The sequence below is a fragment of the Protopterus annectens genome, chromosome 14.part0 (assembly GCF_019279795.1).
Source record: "Protopterus annectens isolate FY-2018-M chromosome 14.part0, PAN1.0, whole genome shotgun sequence".
NCBI lineage: Eukaryota > Metazoa > Chordata > Ceratodontiformes > Protopteridae > Protopterus > Protopterus annectens.
Genome location: NC_056748.1, coordinates 23564090 through 23586163, shown reverse-complemented (window position 1 = coordinate 23586163; position 22074 = coordinate 23564090). Strand labels below are relative to the sequence as shown.

The window sequence follows — 22074 nt, the reverse complement described above, 5'->3', positions numbered from 1 at the left end:
TATCTCCCAGTTGGTAGTGAAGCATAAAAGATTTATTAGGAAAATTGTTGGAGTTAGAATTGTAACCTGCAAGCATGTAGGATGTGGAGTTATCATGTTTATTTATTATTTATGCATTTATTTATTTATTACATTTGTTAAGCACAGAGAAAAAAGCTCCAGACAAACAAAAAAAACAGTACAAATAAAATACTTGTCAGTACAATATTTACATATGAAATTTTAAAAACACACAGAATTTTGTTTCAAGCTTAAGTACAGAACACCAAAATGACGGTACAAAGGCATGATAGCATATTTCTTAAAATTAGAATGTTACATATGGAATATAGGTAGAACAGCCTTGAATTTTGGAAAGTCAACAGAGAAAAAACTGTATCCACAGTGGTGCCAAACGTCCTTTGGAAAGGTGTAGTTATAAGAACCTAGAAGAGATAGTAATAATCTGAGAGAGGTAATAGTAATAGGTTCATAGGTTCATAGGTTCATACTAGGCTATCTGCCCGAGGGCATTTACAAGCCTAGCCCATAGTTTTGTGGCTTACGCCACCCCTTTAGTATGGGGAACTATACCCATTATTTTGCTGTGCCTCTGTTGAGCAGTGACACTGAGGTAATCCCTGGGGTATATCTGCGATCTCCCATCCATTGGTCAAGATTTCTCTTGAACAAGGCCAGCGAGGTGCTCTGCCTCACATATACCGGGATTTTATTCCACAGCATAGGGAGTCTTTGGGTGATGAATCTATCCCTCCAGCACGTCCTATTAATAGCCGTGTCGAGGTTTAAGTCTCCCGCCCTTGTGGCTCTGACGGATCTAGATTTTTGAGGTGAAGCATATTCATCAAATCTGGGTTTGACATGACCTTGTATGTTAGGCAAAGGTCACCTCTGAGCAAGCGTGGCGACTGAATAGAGCTGGAGTTCTTTCAGTCGGGCAGCATAGGACAGATGTTTGAGACCCTTTATCCTTTTGGTGAGGAACTTTTGTGGCCTCTCCAGCTGCTGCAAGTGTCGGGTCAGATACATTCCGAATGGGGCATTGTACTCAATCATTGGTCTGATGAGTGATGAGTATAGGAGACTATGACCTCCCTTGATCTAGATGAGAATCCCTTCATGATAAGGTGGGCAATGTAGAAGGTCTTCCTAACTACTTTAGCTACATGGGTGTCGAATGACAGACTACTATCAACCTGGGTCCCCAGGTCCCTGATAACTTCTTCTGTACTCAGTGGATTGCCACCTATTTGGTAGCTAGGGGTAACCTTGTTTTTCCCGAAGGGTATGACTATGCATTTTTGGCATTTAACTTTAGGCCATGGCTCTGGCACCAGTTATCCGTTTCTGTGAGACCCTTCTGAAGGATATCTGTGTCAGATGTGTTTTCTACTATGGCGCCCAGTTTGCAGTCATCTGCAAACTTTGTCAGCCATAACCCTCCTGTGTTTGCTTGTACTTGGAAAAGTAGATGCCAAACAAGAGTGGGCCCAGGACTGAGCCCTGTGGTACACCACTTGTGACAGGCTTTGAGTCTGACATGGCGCCAGCAACTCTGACCCTGTGGGTTCTGTCACTCAGCCAGTTTGCAACCCATCTTGTGATGTATGGGTTAACACTTAAGCTGATGAGTTTTTCAATGATACCCGAGTGGGGTATTGTATCAAAGGCCTTCGCCAGATCGAGGTAGGCTGTATGGACTGCCTTTCCCTCATCAATGGCTTTGGTGACTGTTTCGAAAAAGTCAACCAAGTTTAGAAGGCATGATCTGCCTTTGACAAAGCCAAACTGGAATGGATCCAAAGTCTGCAAATTCCCTATGTCTTTATTTATGAGGTCCATTATGATCCTCTCCATGGCTTTGCAGATAAGGCTTGTCAAGCTAATGGGCGGTAATTTCCAGGGTCGGTGGAGGCACCGCCTTTGTGAAGTGGGACCACAGTTGCAGTGCGCCACTCCTGGAGTGCGTATCCAGAGGTAAGACTATGATTAAACAGCTGTCCTAGCTGTGGGTTTAATTCCTCATTGAGTTCGTGGAGCACACAGCCGGGGACACCATCAGGTCCCATGGATGCTGTGTTTTTTGCTTTGGAGAGAGCAGTTCTCACTTGGGCGTTGGAGATGTTTGGGGGCTGCAATCGCTTGGTATAGATATCTCTCCTTTTGGGGAGGGGAGAAGTTTGCACTGAACCTGTCAGCCAGTATGTTGGCAATGTCTGTAGGATCAGTAATCTTCACATCATTTTGAACTAGTTCTGAGCATATCTGGGAGTTTCCTCCCAGGTTTCTAACATAGCTAAAGAAGGCCTTATGATTGTCTTTTGAGTCTTTAGCTATTTTTCTCTCAAAATTTGCTTTGGATGATTTTATGAGAGCTCTTAGTTTTTTACTTATAGTGATCAAGGGTGTCTTACCTTTTAAGGATTTTGCTCTATCTTGTAGTAGCTTCCTCCTTTTGTTGTAGAGTTTGTTTATAGCTGGGGTCCACCAGAGTGGACGCTTGCCTTTGGTACAAAGAGTCTTTGTTTTGCTTGGGATTGCCTTATCCATGCAGTCCTGCAGGTGCTGGTAGAAGGCATTTGTAAGTGATTCAGTGGCTTGAGTACTGTTTTCCGTCGGCTCGGGGCCTTAAAGGAGACCACACTAGTCTTTAGAAGTGTGAAGTCGGCTTTAGAAGTTCTTTACTGTGGTCTTTTTATTTCAGGTGGGGTGGGATGAGGACCTCCAGCGAGATTAGTTTGTGATCTGATCTCACCAGTGAGGGGTATACTTCGGTGTTGAACATTGTGCTCCCATGTTCGTGATGATGAGATCAAGTATGTTTTCTCCTCTTGTGGGGATGGTGACTAGTTGTTCCATGGCATTTGAGTTTATGAATTCCAGGAACTTTTGGGCTAGGGTGTTTGGGCTTGAGTAGTGTTCCCAGTCTATATTAGGGTAATTGAAGTCACCTAGTATGATGGTGTTCGGTGATACATTTATCCCTCTAGTGTTTTCAGGAAGGCCATGTGAGGTTCCTGAGTTTGTGAGGGTGGCCTGTAACATGCTACAATTTGCAGAGCAGTCTTGCCTATGGTTAATTGCACCTGGATGGTCTCCGATGCATCGTGCGTTGCCACCAGTCTTGAGGTGTGGGTGTCTTTGATGAATATGGATACCCCCACTCCTTTCTTGGTATTGTCCGGATTTTGGGGCCGGAACGCATGATAAGAGGTAAAACCTGATAGTGCTGGGGTGCTCTCAGGAGCCTTGAACCAGGTTTCTGTCACTACACAGACATCGATGTTCTCCATACTGAGAAGGGCCTCGAGTGCGTGCATTTTGAGATTTAGACTTCTGGCATTGAGCAGCATTACCCTTAGTTTTTTCCTTTTTAGTGTTCTAGGGTGGTAGGTTTAGAATTTGAGCCTTGCCTAAAAAAGGCACTATGGGGGTGGCAAGAGCCTTTGCCAATATCCGGAATCCCAGGGCTGACAGGTGCAAGCCGTCCCTTGCGAAGCAGCGTGGCTTGTCCAGCATGTCATCCCAGGCAGACAGACATTGGATCCCCTTTGAATGACACCAGAGTTTAAGCCAACTGTTAAAGCTGATCATCTTATCTCTGTATTGTGGCATCATTCTTGGTGAAGGTAGGATACTGCTCAAGGTCAGGGTCATACCTGCCTGGGCTACATAATCAGAGAGCTCCTCAATGTCTCTTTTCATGTAGTCCAAGGAGGTACGTCTCAGGTCGTTTACACCAGCGTGGACAATGACTGAGTCATATTTGTACCTGCTGTTGAGAGACCTGAGTGCTTGCGTTATGTGGCGGATTCTAGCGCCCGACAGGCAGCTTACTGTGACCTTCTCCTTACTCAGTCTGGTGAGCGGGACGTCAGTGTGTCTGACTATGGAGTCACCAATGACTAGTGTGTCTGGCATTGTGTTTGGCCTTAAGGGCTGTGACTGTTTGACACTCTGACTGTGAGGTCTATGTGTTGCAGGTGTTGTGTTCTGAGGTGGTGGTTGTTTGGGTGTCTGCTTTGGTGGCCTCTGCTGTTTTGGTAGATTTTTGATCAGAGCCGAGTATGTCTTTGTGTGTTTATGTGTATGATTTGAGGTTGTGATGGTACTATGTGAGACTGGGTCTATAGTGTGTGTGGTAACCTTCTCCTCCTGACTGGTCTTGCCAGTCCTATGTTGAGAGAGCTCAGCCTCCAGTTTGGCCGTATAGTTGCATCTCTCGCATGTATTTGTGTTTTGTGGGAGGAGGAGAGGGTTGTCTGTGTACATGAGGCAATTGTAACATTGCCTCAATATTCCCAGGTTCACCAGCTGAGCAGGAGAGGACACTAGCAACTGATCCCTCGACATGCTAGAAGGAATAGACAAAAAACTTTAAAAGAGATTCCGGGGACGTGGTGACCGAGAAATGGGGGTTTGCCTTTTGGGGTGCTATCTATAAGAGTGCCGTATCAAGGTAATAAGTACTGTAGGAGCAAGTGCTAGGTTTAACAGATAGAGAAAAGTCTACTTGGAGTCAAGTAGAGATGATCTTTTAGGTATTAGAGAAAGTGCTAGTAACAGGGATGCTTAAAGGTAAGATTGAAAAGAATGCACTCTGCAGTGTGCACTAGAGAAGTTAGATATGAAAGTAGGTAACTTGAGTTTTACCTGTTTAAAAAGTTAAGGTTTAGTGGAGAGTTACTATTTTTAAAACAGCAAGATGGACTGAAAGGGGTGGTTACTTTTGTATTTTGGTACTATGAAATACTGTAGGATGGCCAATAAATTTAAATAATTGAAGGGGTGGGATTTCAAAAGTGATGGTTTTGTGATTACTCACATAAGCCAGTGAAAGTAGAGAGAAATGAGATATATGGTCAGATTAACATAAGAGGCGGGCAACTAGAAAGACAGTGGTATTTAACAAGACAACTTAAATGGGTGGGAGGGAGGGAAAAATTCTGCCTGACTCAGAACAGAGAGAGCTGTGGTCTCTTTTGAAGTTTTAATATGCTGTTAAAACAGAATGCAAGCAAAACACAAGGTAAAGAAAACAAACTACAGTATTCAAAATATAGAAAGGCAATACAGAAATACAAAAAATAACAGCAAACTAACCTTTCCTTCACAGCAAAGTGTAGCAGAGTCTGGATGAGCCTTTCTGGTATGTAGACTATAAAAGAGCCGAGAGAGGTGGGATAGGTAGGTGGAGTTAGCCAGGAATATTACAGGAGAAGAGCCAGTGATTAGCTAGGTAGTTATGAAATAGTTGTTTGAACTCGAGTATGGATTTTTTGGTAATGGTTTGAGGGAGGGTGTTCCAGAGTTTGGTAATTTTATTGGAATAGAGACAGTCACCATAATAGTTGTGGGAGTGGGTGACCTTCAGCATAAGTTTATCGGAGGATCTAAGGGGCCTGGGATTATGACTAGGCTGGACAAGATTGGAGAGAGCAAGACAGTTTGTGGGTTGGTGGATTAACTTGTGGGTCATAGTAAGTTGGTTAAGAGCTAAAAGGTTTGGGGGTTCTAGCCGCTTTAGCTGGGAGAGCGCAGTACAGTGGTGAGACTTGCGTGGGGCATTTGTATCAAACTTGGCAATTTTGTTATAGCAAGATTCTAGACTGTTTAGGTCAGTCTTGAGGAGGTTAGTGAGAATATGAGATCTGTAGAGGAGAGAAGAAAGCAGGTGATACTGGGCAGTAGCGAGTCTGGAGTTGAGGATACAGAATTTCTCAAGATATGTTATGGATATAGAATTACTTAGCAGCAGCAATGAAGGTGTGGCAGGCTGTGGACTACATAAGCATATCGCACGTCATTAAATAGTAAAACAAGAAATACCCAATAGGTGACAAATGTAATGAAGTACAAAAGTTGTGGTATGTATTCACAATCATGCTTGCAAGAGTAACATTTGGTCTTATTATACCATTGCATATGCCATATGAAGATCGAGCAGAGTATTTTTTTGGAACTGTTAACAGACAGCTATGGTTCGTGCAGACTGTTATAGAATATATATAGCCCAAATAACTGAATAACTTTATTGCTGGGAAATGATTTTTTTCCAACTTGTATAGCAGGATACAGAAATAATAAAACATAGATGTAACTGTGAGTGGGAGCAAAGGTCTGGAGGAAGCGGTGGCAAATGCACTGCTAGCAAATAGAAGCCTTGCAATAGGTTTAAAGTGGGGGACTGGAAAGATTGTAAAATGCCATAAACATTTATGCAGGAGTTCAGAACATGGAATTCAAGCATTCTAGGTGTCATGGTGATGGTAAAGGTGGAGGAAAATAAATAGGCCTCATGAAGATAAGTGTCAGCAAAAGCATCTTAAGGTTATGAAACAAGATATAGTTGTATAAGAATTGTTTTTCATTTTGCAAAAAAAGTTAACCACAATAACAGGGGCAGTGACTGTGAAAAAGAACTGAAATATACTAAATTAATTTGGCAATTTTGTTGGAATGCCAGTGTACACCCAAGTTTAAATGATCAGATTTTTTTCATTTGTGCTTTGGAAATGATGATAGCAAAGTTGTTTTTTATGTACATATTTTTCATATTTATTGAAGTGGATGGCTTGTTTTATTATTAAATTCTCTTGGTGCAGTACATGTTGTTGTTTGTCTTTTGGCTTTTCCCGGTTAGGGGTCGCCACAGTGGAACTCCGGTCCGCTAATGACTGGCAGTTGGTTTTTATGGTGTCGAGTTGCCAGCCCGACGCCCAACCTTCAACGAAGGCACGCCCATTCAACACATGTTTTTCGAACACCCACTTGAAAGCTGGGAGGACATGCAGACTCCACACAGAAGGCACTCCCAACCCAAGCCAAGAATCGAACGGGAGACCCTCTTGCTGTGAGGCAACAATGCTACCGCTGCACCACCGCGGAATACAGTACATGTATATTTTAAATTGAGTGGAAGATGGATTGTCACATGAATTAATCTATGCAAATCAATGGCTTTATGACTTTCATTTCCTAAAGAAATCCTTTATTTTCTGGATAAAAATGCTCGAAAATAAATCTTTGTCACCTGGTCTACTTTATACCAGTGATGATTTTTGTTTTTGGTGCATTTTGTCCATTTTTGTTTTACTTGCTTGGGTCACTTTTATTTTTCTTTTATCTTTTGGTCATAAGTATGTATGAAATATGAAGAGAACACAAAGAAGAAAATAATATCTTTCAAATGGGGTATTATGGAGTTTTTAAGAAAGAAAAAACTCAATCATGGCAATAGAACAAAAGGGTAACCAAAGAAAGTCATATGGGACAAAGGAACATTTATTGCTAAATAAAGCCGTAATAGAGAATTGTAAAAAGGGGAGGAATCCAAGTATGACATGGATAGATTACAAAAATGCATTTGACAGCACCCCACATTCATGGATAAAGGAGTGCTTACAGATGTATAAAGCACATCCTACATTGATCAAAGCAGTAAAGTTGCAGTACCAAGAAAGTGTCAACATGGGATACAAATGTGATATAAAGGAACTTGAGGAAAAGGGAGTGTATAAATATCTGGGAACTGATGAAGGATCAGCAATAAAACATAAACAAATGTGACTAAAACTCAGTAAGAAATACTTTAGAAGACTAAAACTAATATTAAAAACAGCCTTGACATATAGAAATAAAGTCCAAGCAATAAACCAATTTGCTCTTTGTATTCTTATAGTTTTGGGGTGACTGACTAGCCCCAAAATGTATTGGATCAGTTGGACAGGAAAATAAGAGAATACTTCATGCTTATTAAATGATATATAAAAATCAGTGTGCGTCATTGCTCTGAAGGAAGTATGGGGCTCCTCAAAATTGATTACATGTGGCACATATCTGCTGACCTCATCTGATCCAGACATAGTGATGGTTTTAAAAAATGAGGAGAGGAAGTCTAAGATAACTTCCCTGCTTAATTTAGCAGAAGCATTCTGGTGTCAAGCAGGAATGGAAATCAAACCAGAAGTAAAAATAATCAAACTGTAACTAAATGTGCCAAAAACAAAAGAAAGAATATAAAGAGAAGGATCGGATGAGAAGCAAGATATTTGGAAAAGCCACAAATATAGTGGCAAGTATAGAGATGTCCAGGAACAAACTTATGTTGATCAGGACTTGATGCAGGAATGGTTAAGGAGAGGTGAATTGAAACCAAAAGGTGAACGGTTAATAATGGTAGCCCAGGATAGTGGACTACATGCACATTGGTTTACAAAGTCCACTGGACATGTGGGAGAAACAAACAAATGTAGGTTCTGCAATAAACGATTTGGAAACAGTTGCACATCTTCTTGCTGGGTGTGATATACTCATGGCAGAGGGCCTGTACACTGAAAGGTACAATGATGTGGCAAGACTGTTGCAATGGGAATTTTCTAAACACTAATTTATAGAAGTAGCTAAGAAGGACTGGAAACACAAACCACAAGGCACTATAGAGAATGGTAAAGTGTACATACATGGATTAGTTTTGCTTTTTCCTTTGCATACATATTGCACCATATTAAATCTCTTTTTCTTTCCCATGTCCATATTTCTACTTCAGATGTCTCCTGCTGCTCCTGATTGTCCTTACTTGGGGGACTAACTATTCCATCATGCTGTGATATAACCAGTGCTAGACTTTCTACACTAACTCCTTCACTTTGCAGGCATTCCATAACTTCTGCTTCTATTTTTTAACTTCTGTTTTACTAATCTGTATTCTACATTCCATCTTGGTGATCTTATTATTTTTTGTATTGTGAATTTTCCATATCTGGATGCCTTTGCTGTATTTCTCCTTGAATATCTTTGGGGCTGCTTATTGATTAATTTGGCTTTCTCCTTTGTGTAAATATTGTACCTTATCAGATCTCACTTTCTTTCCCATATCCATATTTCTTTTTTATGTCTTTCAAAAATCTTTAGATTTTGTTCTTTATATTTTTACACTTCCTCAGTCACTTCTTTTTCCAAATGGCCCAAGGTTTCTTGGTCTATATAATGTTTTTCAGAAATCTGTTGTATTAATGAACGCAAATTTGCATTTGAAGCTTTTGACAGTTCTTTTTTCTTGTGCAAATATTTTTCTTTCCTCTAATTTCTCTCTTAATCTTTTTCTATATCTTCTGTCTGGAATTTCTGGGCTTTTTTGCATAATAGTAACAATACAAAATTTCTTTTTTATCCTCAATAGACCACTATCATATTTATATCTCTTTTTTGACCTATAAAGTTTTGTGATTTTTTTTTTTGTAGACTACTTCCTTCTACAACAGAGGGGCCATCCTCACCCTGAGCATGACCTATCCTCATTGTAGGAATATTTCCATGTCTTGAGGATTCTGCACTGTTATTTTTTCCAGTCCTGGCACCAGTGTGCTTACCAGGATTGGGCACTTTTTTATCCTGGGTTTTGTGCACCCAACTATCTTTTTTATGGTTTAACCTACTTCTGACCATGATATATGCTATATGAAATGCAGTCTGTGTGATCTTGGTGAGCTTTTGTGAAAAACAAGGTCCACCTCATGAAGGTACTCACTAAGACATCAGGATTAATTCAATTCCAGCAATACTACTCTCCTTTGCCTGCTGATTTATCATCTTTCCATTCAGAATCTCTGTTGTGTAACCTAGATCATGTCGACTGATGCAAATTTCTTTCTAAAACAATGTAAGGTTTGAATAAGAAACAGCTGTGGGAACGTCATGACCTGCAGCAAGAAGACAAGCTGAAATGAAAACAACTGAAAGATACCGAGGAGCCTCTGAGCACTAAACAATACCGAGGTAAGATTATAAGTTAACTATACTAAAAAGGGGAGTTTTCCCTTAATAATTAGATGATCTACAGCCAAGTACTAGACACTTATGTATAAAAAAGGAAGCACAAGCAAGCAGATGATCTACAGCCAGTTACTAGACAATTTAGTATAAAAACGAACACTACTATGTAGTATTATATTATCGAAATGGTGACCATTTCTGCTACCCTCTGGTGGCATCCCCCATATCCTAAACCCAAGAAGTATGTATGTCGAGACCAATGATAAAAGGAGGAAGGATGACCAAAACCATTCTCAGGGAAGATAACTGATCAGTTTTGCACTCCAGGATGGATGAAAGACATAACTGTTGACCACAGCAATTCCAAAAGGTGATACCAAAGATGAGCAACAGACGTGACTTTTGACCAGTGAGGGATAGATTGGAAAAGCAAACAAAACTCTTAGGTAACACAAATCCTGGTCATGAAACATGCCAAGTGTAGGAAACCACTAAATCATTTATCCAGGTTACTGTTTCAAGTCTAGTCAAGCTACAGATACAGTCCTCAGAGCCTCAAAGATTTTCTTTATAAGATAAATGTACAGTGAGACAGGACATTTTTTAAGCAATTAAAAAAAAATAAAAAGTCTTATGTGACAACTTTTTTTTTTTTTTGCCCCCACAGCCTGCAGATCATCAACCACTCCTGACCCATGGATTCATTCATTCATTCATTCATTTACCATCACCAGGACAGCATTGGCTGGGAAAGGTCAAATTTACTCAGGCATCAGAGGTGGTTCATCTTTTTCTTGCTTGTACCATAGCCCCCTGCATAAACTCAACAATGCGCTGGAGGAGATTGTACAATGGGCTGACTACAGACACCGTCCCTGAGTTCTGCAAGGGGCTTTTCAACAAAACAGATCCACTTCTCCTTGACAACCATAACTTGTGGTTTCTCCAATTTTTACTAAGGAAATCACAATTACTATGTTTGCCCCAGATCAAATGCAACCCTTTCCAATGCCAAGGAGAGGCAAGTAGGCCATACCTCTTCACTCCTTTCCATTTCCCTCCCTGTCAGGGGCATTAATCAAACTCCTGTCACCTGGGCTGCAGTAAGGGCTCCATCCCTCTGCATTACTTAGCCAGGCTAAGCGACAACTCTTAGTAATTAAGGACGGATAAGCCCTTGGCAAATGTTGCACGATCTATTGTAAGAAACCCTAATATTTTTTACATTATATATAAACTGAGTTCAAGATCATTGATACAGAGTCAGTAATGCCAGTGCCTGGATAACTGCCATGTGCTTTATGATAAAAAGAATGGAAATTGTGGGACTCTGATCCAGAGGCAATAATGCCAACCCCAGATAAACATTATACGTATGTGAAGCCATAAGTTGAAATACATACTATCAAAGAATAATATCTGCTCATATCGTCTTTCTCCTTTTTACCCTAGGTAAAAATGTAAAAAGAGACGTACACAACATACATGATTATAAGTTGGTCTTTTATCATAACTGAGTTATGTGCTCAAGTCATGGGTGCCAAAAAATTCAGCTTTTGGGTTGAGTGAAGAGACTCATTCATAATTCTTTGTAGTACATGGGGCTTCAGCTGCTCTGATATTTTAGAAAAAAAATGTAGGATGAGCAAAGTGCTTATGGCTTTGAAAGCCATAAACACTTAGTGCTGCCACAGTGGCCAAAAGCTAAGGTAAGTGCACCTCTGACAGCTTAACAGCTTTAAAAGCTGTTAAACATTAAAGTCTGCATTTTCCTGTGACTGCAAGAAGCAGTTTACACTTTTCAGAGCTGTTTTAGCTTCTTGCTTCTGTTTTGTGTTCTGTGGTGTCTGATCTGTATGTTTTTGCATGAAGCTGCAGCTTAAGAGCATCTTTTTGTCTTTAGAGATGTGCAATCCTCTCTTTTCTTGATTTAGTTTATCCATCACACCATGTGTATATGCCCTGGCTGGGTATGTCTGCTGAGAAGAAACAAGAGTGAGTAAACATATAATGAATTACAGCTCTGGTCTCTCTATAATATTTGCCTTGAAACATAGTAAATGTTCAACAAATGTATAGCCAGTGTTAAGGATAAAGGAACTCTAACTTACATATATATTAAATGTTCATTTCTGGTAATTTCAATGTATTTATATGGCTATACTTGTTAATGGACAATACCCTGTGAATGGTATATGCTGCCTTCTAAGGACAAGACAAGAATTAATTCAATAATGGCAACATCAAATGCTATAAAGTATAACACACTGTTTTGTGTGAGGCTCAGGCAAATAAAGATATAAATTAGAATACAGCATTATACAGGCAGAAAATGCGGAAATGTCTGCAGGCTGCTTGCAGTACAAAATGTAAAGGCAAAATGCTTCTTTTCCTGGTGTTTTAAGTTTATCATTTTTTTCCGAAGCAAACATTTTGTTTTATTAGTATGTCAAATGAATGTCAGTAAAAAAGGCTAACTCGTCTTTCCTATGAAAGTCTTGAAATTATTCATTCTTCTGTTCCTTTGTATTCAAACCAAAACATTATATGTTGTTACTGGACTCAAGTCAACTGTCATGTTTTGTTTTTAATGTTTCAGTTTCCTCACTGGCGGTGATGGACATATCTATGAGGGTGTTGGATGGGACAGAAGAGGTGCCCACGCCAAAAACTACAATCGTGTCAGTTATGGCATTAGCTTTATTGGAAACTTCATGAGTAAGCAAATGTGAATCAAGCTGTTGACTTTATAATGCTTTGTCCAAATTGGGAACAATAGCAAGAAGAAGTACCGATGAGTGATAGAAGCTGCTATCCATTGCATAATCCAGGGTGCCATTATTTATGCAGTCTGCTCCGCAGTCTTCAAAGAAAATGTAGTTATCTTTAAAATTAGGGTATAAGATGAAACACATATCACTTACAAATATAAATATGAAACTGCATTGATGTCTACAAGGGTGGTCTTACATCAAGACCACAACATGCTGACTGTGCACATGATGTAAACTAATTGCAAAATACACTTACTGAACCAGTGAATGGCAGTAACATGAAAGGAATTGTTGCATGGGGTAAGCACCTGCACCATCCCCCTCAACCTGTACTTAAATATACTAACTCTCAGATCACATCACAATGAGATGGAAAAGAGAACCACCCTGTAAGGGTAACAAGTATTTAGATGTACATCAGTCTTACAATATAGAAAATACATTTTAACCATCTTGGAACTTTTCTGTATGAGACATTAGGTTTAGGAAATTACAGAGAGTGTAGTATTTTTGTTAAATGCAAGATTTTTTTTTTTAAAGTCTCAGATAGTCTCCCTTCAAGGATTTTGAGGCAATAAAATAAGTGGGCTTATTATTACAAAGGTCCTTTTACAAAAGGATGCCAAGTGACTTCTCTACATATCAAATAAGGCCCCACATAACAAATAAAGGGTGCAGCTGATGTAGCATAGTTGTCCTGTCAATGAGTGGAGAGCTAAGGGCTGACTGTGTATTATGTAATGGTCACTAGTGCAGTTCTGGAGCTTCTGTGTGGCTCTGCTTATGGTCAGTGTAGAGTTTGCAGCAGGGGAGTAATGAGGCTGTGCTTAGAATGGCCAGGCAGCAGCATTAGCACTGCATGGCACTGAGCACAAAACCATTTTAATGCCTTCTGTTACTGAGATAACATGTCACAGCAATCAATTCAGGGCATAACAAAAGCAACAGCTGTGTATCAAGCTAAATATTTATGATGTTCCATCAGTTGTCGACTGCATACACAGATAAAGTAAAACATTATTCAAGACAGTGTCAACGCTTCCTTACATACCTAACTGACTTGTCATTTAAGTCTGTGAGCTGTGGCCTAGGTCTTTATGTTACATAATTTAATATCTCCTCATCTGATGCAGTGGTATGTACAATTTCTTATGAATGTCAAAGCACCTGGTCCCTTTGTCCTCTTCATCTCTTTGTTAATAACTTGCTGAAATTATACGCAGACTCGGATGATTTAAGGACTTTAAGACAAGTCTTATCTTATATAAGGAATTAGAAGCATTAATCAGTTAGAAAAGAAGCAGTGTTTCTCATGTCAGTCTCGTTTGCATCACGTACAGTTTATTTAGTCCACTGTATTCAGTATACTGCTCCAGTTTTATACTACCTCTGCCATACACCATGGCTGAAATGTGTTCTTGGTTCACTTAATTTAACCAATTACCAAATCAATCAATCAATCAATCAGTCAATCAGTCAATCAGTCAATCCATCAATAAAATCAGAAACCCTAATGACATGATCATGAAAAAACTCAGAGACAAAATGGTGATTCTTTTGGTTAACAAAGACAAAGGAGGTCTGATGTCATTATCATTGTACAATGTCACACTCATAAAATATGTGTGAGATTTATGTGTCATATTTCTGGGATATAATAGAAATTCAACATTTATTATTAATACTTATTATTCATATCTGTTTTGCACCAAGGAAGGCAGCACAGAGAAAGCAGAGCACACATTTCTTTTGTATGCTCAGAGATACAGAAATATATTTAGCAGAATTGCAGAATGCCCACTACAGGTAAGGTTCATAGCAAAGTGCGGCCTGACTCTAAGGTTGATTATTAATTGACTAGTAGAAATTCACAGCCCAGTACATGGCTAATTACATAAAATGATCCCCCAAAATTCACATTACCCATGCTCCAGCTGCAGCTTGGAGTGATATGAAAGAAATATATGAGAACAGAGAATGCACACACCTCAGCCCGTGCACAAGTACTACTTCATGACAATACATGAAAACAAGCAAGTCACATTAAATTGCCTTTTGCAATGATTAAATCATTTTTGTTCATAAAAAGGGGTATAAACAGATACAGTAGACAGTATGAAAAAGGGGTCAGCAAGGACAAGAAAAGAAACAGGGAAAATTGCAAGGTAAGAAGGGGAGTGAGGAAAGAGAGGAAGGGTATATATATATATATATATATATATATATATATATATATATATATATATATATATATATATATAATATATATTGGAGATATAAGAGAGGTCTTTCCAGGAAGCCAATGTAGCTACAAACCACTGGTCTACAAACTCTTCCCCATCTCCACCAATTCCCAATGGGTTACATACAGCTCGCCCATGGCAGTGCTGCTGGAGGGAACAATTGCTCTTTTGCCAGTTGAGGCACAACCAGAGGCAGCAGTGAGGGTCTTCTGTATGCCCACCCCCCACTGCACTCATTGGGAAGGTAGGCTGTTATCCATGTGGAGTAGAGTTGTGCTTCTGAATGGGATCCATTCAAAATATTTTACAAGTATACCATTTCAAAAATATATTATGTGAATTATTGACAAAAATTCAACTCATACTAAACTTTTTACAAAATGCCATCTCTACCACAATCAATACTTTGTCTCTGTTTCTTAAAAACACATTTAAAATTAATGTGGTCATTATGACCACATCCATTCATCACATCTAGTCTCACTTTCATTGACATTCTTTAACTTCTAAAAGGTTTTCTGCTTCTCCCCCATCTTATTTCTGGTTCTCTTGCATCCATAATATAAAAAGGCATATTTTAAAATCCTTACAAATAACCCTGTTCAAATCACTGATTTAAGTCCCATATGTCCCATATGTGGGAGGCATGGGTATTACCCGAGTAGCCTGCAGGCACAATGTATACTATACAGGGAATACTATACCCTGTGCAAATCAGACCACTAGGGAGATAATGGAATGGAAACCCTTGTGGTTAATTTACATCTTTCCTCAAGTGGGCCTTTATTGTAATGTGGGTGCAGTCAGTAGCACTTAGTACCTCAGGGAAAGAGGCTGTTTCATAAATAAATCACTTGCTACTGTCTCTATCCTCTGTGATATGTGGAAATCACTTATGCTTCCCCATACGTTGTAGTATGATGTTGCAGAACTGGTGAAGTATCCTTCAGGCAGAAGCCTGAGGTACACCCAACATGTCCCCTGTTAGTTGCTGAAAAGCCCCTTAGCTAGTATTTGAAAAGCTACACATACCTTGGTACCAACAGGGAAAGTTACTCTCATGGGCCTGCTCATGAGATGGCACATTGTGACCATGTCCTGCAAGGTGACTCTGTCTGCAAAGTTTCAGCCCACAATGTCAGTGTTGTGGCAGGCATGATATACTTGGTGCAGAAGGATGACAAGGTTGGACATATAATGCCATTACTGCCAGCAGTGAGTACAACCAGATGCATATATCGGTTGGATAATGCTGTAGCTACCCCATACATCTCTGCATGATTTTCCTCCTGTAATTCTAGGACTTTACTTTGGTCATTAACTCTGGCGCTAATGCCTATAGTTGCAGTATATATAAACAAAAGTCTTTCTGCTTTTCCCGGTTAGGGGTCACCACAGCGGAACTCCCGTCTGCTAATGATTGGCAGTGGATTTTTACGGTGCCAAGTTGCCAGCCCGATGCCCAATCTTCAAAGAAGGCATGCCCATTCACGCACGCACCTACCTGCATGTCTTTAACGTCAATCTACCACTTCTCTGAATTGTCCCACTGTATTGTTTATCCTTATCTGCATTCATGGGGACTCTTAATACCTAGCTCATTACCATTTCATTATATTACCACTTGCATACTATGCAACCTGTCAAATTCCTCGCCCTTTCCTGCTCACATTCAGTGTAGCTCTAAATCACCCAGACCCTGTGCATGGATGCCCATCATGCAAAACTGCTTACTGATATATGTAAAATGTTTCTGAATCCCAGGAATAGTTTGTAAAGTCTGTGTATACAGAAATTTAGACTGTTCTACTATAAGATTATATTAGATGTGAAGCCTGTAAATGTTGAGGCTGGTACTGAGACCATGTTTGAAGCATACTTTGGATAAGTCACACAATTTGCCACCAGAGTTTGTTCTATCACAGTACTGAAAACATGTACACCAGAACAATACTGTGATTTCCTAATGTGAATGTTAATTGTGGGGAGTGAGAGGAGCATTACTTTTACTGAGAATAGAAGGTTCTAGATCAAGTCTGATGAGAAAACACTCATAAACTGCAGCTAAACAGAGGGGAGAATAAACCACATAAACTCTGAAAACATGGGTTTATAAATGTGTTTATTAAAAAAAGAGGAAACTGTTAAGAAATGGATATCTTAAAAAAGACCATAGCTACCATTCATATTCCAGAAGATGCTACACCCTAATATTTCAGATATAGGTCACTTCCTTACAATTTCTGTTCAAAGCATGCTAAAGAGAAGATGAAATAACTTGCTGAAAGAAAATAAAATCCAATTCCAGTGAAATATTCAGTAAGGTCTGCTTCTATTGTACCTGTACTAAAACTTGACTGAATTATAATGTAGGGCTGTAAATCACCTGTTAATCAAGTAACATCCTTGGAACAGTAGCCAATATCTCAATTAGAAGACCTTTTCCACTGTTGGCAAGGGTAAAAAGTTTTCAAAATAAGTAAGAGTCACAAAGAAATATTTGGCTATAAATGCTTAGAAAGGAATGTCTGTATATAACCATTAACATTTACATTATTCTATGCTTCTGCTGTCTTTTATAGAACTCTAAGTAATTTATTACAATGTATGCTACAAGCTACAATTTGTCTGGCTGACATCCCAGTTACTGGACCCACACCACAGGAACTTTTACTGAACCTGGTGGATGTGAACAAGTTCTGAACAGATTGCCAAATCCAAATTTGTCTCTTAAGAGAAACATTTTTTTCTGAAACAGAAATTCATCATGGACTCCATTTTCTTCAAATGTCACTTAGCTAGAGAAGAATTCTTTCAACCATTATCGCTGAGGTAGTGTTAATTCAAGCACCCATATCACAGCCATTAACCTCCTTTACCGCAATACTACCAACTCTGAACCATCACAATATTCTGAGAACGCTAACCTATAATAGCATCTCCAATGACCAACTAAAAGGCAAGGTTCTCTTCTTCTTTCGGCCTTTCCCGGTTAGGGGTCGCCACAGCAGATCACATGTCTGCTCATGATTGGCAGTGGAGTTTTACAGTGTTGAGTTGCGAGCCCGCCACCCAACCTTCCACAGAAGGCACACACACACACACACACACACACATACACACACTCACACCTAGGGCCAATTTAGAGTGTCCAATCCACCTACTGCAAGTCTTTGGGATGTGGGAGGAAACCGGAACACCCGGGGGAAACCCATGCGACCACAGGTAGGACATGCAGACTCCGCACAGAAGGCACCCCAGCCGAGGATAGAACCGGAGAACCTCTTGCTGTGAGGAGACAATGCTAACCACTGTGCCACCGTGGCCACTCAAAAGGCAAGGCTCTCTAGCAGGTGATATAACATTAAGAAAAATAGTCAAATTTATTAGCATTAAGCAACTAAATCAGGATATTGCTTAGCACCAAAAGAAAAAAAAAATTGCTACAGTGTCTCAGCTAGTATCACCCTTGGTGAATACATAAAAACATAGGCATGTAAAGGTTCTATATTGAATTACTAGATGGTGAGTATGAAGACATTGTCCAACAATCAATACATGTATAACTGAAGAAAGCAAACTGTGTTTGCCTGTCATCTTCCCATTACTATCAGATATGCTAACACTGCATCAGTCAATAAATTGTAGATGGCCCAGTGCTCTAAAATAATGAAAAGGCTAACATGTGGACTGAGTCAAAATGTGTGACATTATAAGGGCGCCACTAGTATATATATATATATATATAGAGAGAGAGAGAGAGAGAGGGGGGGGGAGGAAGAGAGAGAAAGCAAACATTGAAAAAATATATAGAGAGATATAATGTTATATACATATACAGATAGACACATAAGCTGTGATTGACACCACCCCCCCCTAAGAATAAACTGAATAAAGTATGTAAGCAAAATGGATGGTGAATGAACATGTTTTTATCTAAATAAAAGTCATACACATATTAAAAAAATCAAGATACTACTCTACCTACAAACAGCCTAGAAATTAAATAAAATGAAAATAAAAATGTGCACAAACATATATATATATATATACACACACACACACACACACACACACACACACACACACACACACACACACACACACACACATAGAGAGAGGAATAAGACAGGTTGCATTATAGTTTATGCTCTGTAAATGCATACATGCCCTCCCCAATGCATACTGAAACAGCTAAATGTGCATATGGCTAGTGCCTTATTGCATACTAGGGGCATGTTCTTATTAGACCATAAACTGCATCTTGTTGAAGTTTATTGCATTAACCACAAAATCTCCAGTAGTTTTCTAGCACAATAAAGGCCACCTCTAATGCAGTAAAAACTATTTATTTTTCAATAGACAACAAATTTAAATGAAAAAGCAAACAGACTAAGCGCTTTCATTTCCTAGTACGGAAACATCATCAGAGTCAACAACAAAGTTCGCACCATTCATGTAAATAGACCCAACACCTTCAATCAATTAAACAATTAAACAATCCCCCAATACATTTTATACACATACATTCATAAATATAGTACCTAAAACATATATATATATATATATATATATATATATATATATATATATATATATATATATATATTAAAAATATGTTAAAAACATATACTTAATATATTGTGCAAATATACATATATAAAAATCTCTGTTGATGTTATTTATGCATGAATGTTATTTCCATATATATATTATAACACATATTAAAACACATTTTGTGTAAGACTTAAAAACATTTAATTTTGTACATCCATAATTGTTAAAAAAATAAATAAATAAATAATTATTATCTTAAGCTATTATTAAATGTCAATACTTATTTGCTCTTATTTTTAATGCTGGCATAATTGAAATATGATCATTGAGCCCTGGTAGGTTGCACGTATCCAACTGCAGTTGCCAAATTGTACTTCCCAATCTCCACCCCTTTCATTTCTACCCACCTGCTCAATGACCCAAAATTTAAAATCTGCCTACGGGCACACTAGTGTGTGTCTAAAAAAGTGCGTTAGTTTCCCTTTTCCTATTAATGTCATATATGTGCTCGTATAGTCTTTGCTTCAAACTCCGCTCCGTCTTACCCACATAGTATGCACCACATGTGCATTTAGCCAAATATACTATAGCCATGGTCTGACAATTGTAGTAACCCCTAGGGTAAAATGTCATATATTCGATATCCAAAACCTCCTGATTATACACAAATGGGCATTGCGGGCATCTGCCACATTTATACGTGGCCACCTTCTTCCTGTTACTTCCCATCATCTGCTCCCTTTCAAATAGTTCTTTCAAACATCTGTTTTTCTTATATTCAAATTTCAGTTTATTAGAAAATAACTTGATACTATTGGGCATAGACGAAAATAAAGTCCAATTTCTATGTATAATGTTCTTAATAACTTTAGTGTCCTCATTAAATGTCAGTACCATATATACATCACCTTTCTCTTTCTCTAACTAATTTTCTAACATTTCAACACCATCCACTTGCCCACATTTCAGTAATGGTACATATTTCTTGTTCCACTCCCCTAACACTTCCTGCTTAATTTTAACTATAATCTCTACAGGATAGTCCCTCTCAACAAACAAACTCTGTATAAATTCAAGCTCTGTCTTCATATCCTCCTCTTCAGACGTCATTCTAATTGCCCTAATCATCTGACCTTTAATAATGTTCCACTTCTGATTAATAGGATGGCTACTATTATAGTGGAGATAAGAATTTGAAAAACACTCCTTTCTGTATAGTTTAGACTTAAAGTTTCTGTTCTCAACATCTTTCATTGTAGTTACGTCCAAACAGTTCACATACTCCTCCCGTATTTCATATTTAAATTTTAAAAATTCTGTAGTTTGACCAATATACTCTATAAAACTGTCAATTTCATACCTTGGTCCCTTCCAAACCAGGCATATGTCATCCAGGAATCTAAAATAAGCTTTTATGTACTGTTTATATCTAGAATCAAACACATAATGTTTCTCCCAGTACAAAAGGACTATATTTGCCACTATAGGGGCACAAGCTGCACCCATAGGTATACCATCAATCTGGTGGTATACCTCTCCTTGGAAGTATATAAAATTGTTTTTCATAACTAATTCCACACTCTCAAGTACTAAATTGAAATCACCACTATTTAAAAAAACAAATTCCAACATCATGTCTTCCAACCATCTTAATCCAAACTCGTGTTGAATAACTGAAAGCAAATCATTAACATCCACTGTTATAAAATTATATTCCTTGTCATACATTAATTTCCCCATTTTTGTAAGGAAATCCCAAGAATCCACTAGAATATGTGGATATAATTTTTGATATGGTTTTAACTTTTTGTCAACATATATAGCCAAAGGCTCTATCTTGGACTCACTTGATGAGACGATAGGTCTCATAGGTGGGTCCAAGGGATTCTTGTGTGTCTTAGGGATCCCAAATATGCTGGAAATAAATGGTTTGGGTACTCTTAAAAAATCATACAGTGTTTTGTCAATAGCCCCTTGTAACAGATTGTCCTCCAAAATCATGTCAATCTTACTGCAGGCTATATTCATTTTGTTTCGGGACACCAAACTATATCTTCCTTCCACACTCAAAACATTGAGCATCTTCCCAATATACTCCCATGTATGCATAATAGCCACCCCTCCCCCTTTGTCCGGTTTCATGATTCTTATTTCATTATTGTTAGTAATCTCCTTCAAGACATCCCTCTCTTCCGGACTAATATTGTTTGGATACCATTTCTTTCTATTCCTACAGTACTTTTTTATTTCATTACTCGCAATGGTTTCAAAATTGAGTAAGTCCGGTATCAATGGGGGGTACATAATACTCTTCTTTTTGAGTGTTTCACACCCAGCTCCTTTCCCTTCAAAAATAGTAACTAAATTCAAATTCCTTATGAACATTTTAGTTTCCAATAAAGTGTTGGCCACATTACCTCTCCTTGTTTGAACAAATTTAAAACCTTTTTTGAATAACTGGAAACATCTGTCATCCATGTCTACTTCTGCATAATTATAAATTTTGAGGTTGTCTTTCTCATATATACAACCTCTCTTTACAATACCTTCAAGTTCTATATCACCACTATTTATCCCTCTCCCATTGCTGCCTGGGTGAGTACACAGGTTGTACAGGGTTCCTCTGATTGTTCCAATACATACCCTGTTGGTCCCTCCCTTGTCTCCCACACCCCTCAATGTCATCTGCGCATACGAGGGTTGAACTACCAAATTCTTTATTCTCT

The 22074-nt window shown here is 38.7% G+C and overlaps 1 protein-coding gene across 1 annotated transcript in view; it reads left to right on the top strand.

The window, feature by feature from the left end:
* Positions 1-22074, top strand: part of LOC122789140 (peptidoglycan-recognition protein SC2-like) — a 47959-nt gene that overhangs the window by 5251 nt on the left and 20634 nt on the right. The window contains exon 3 of the mRNA XM_044056365.1: positions 12374-12492. Within this exon, the coding sequence (XP_043912300.1) occupies positions 12374-12492 (119 nt within the window). The remainder of the gene's footprint in view (positions 1-12373; positions 12493-22074) is intronic.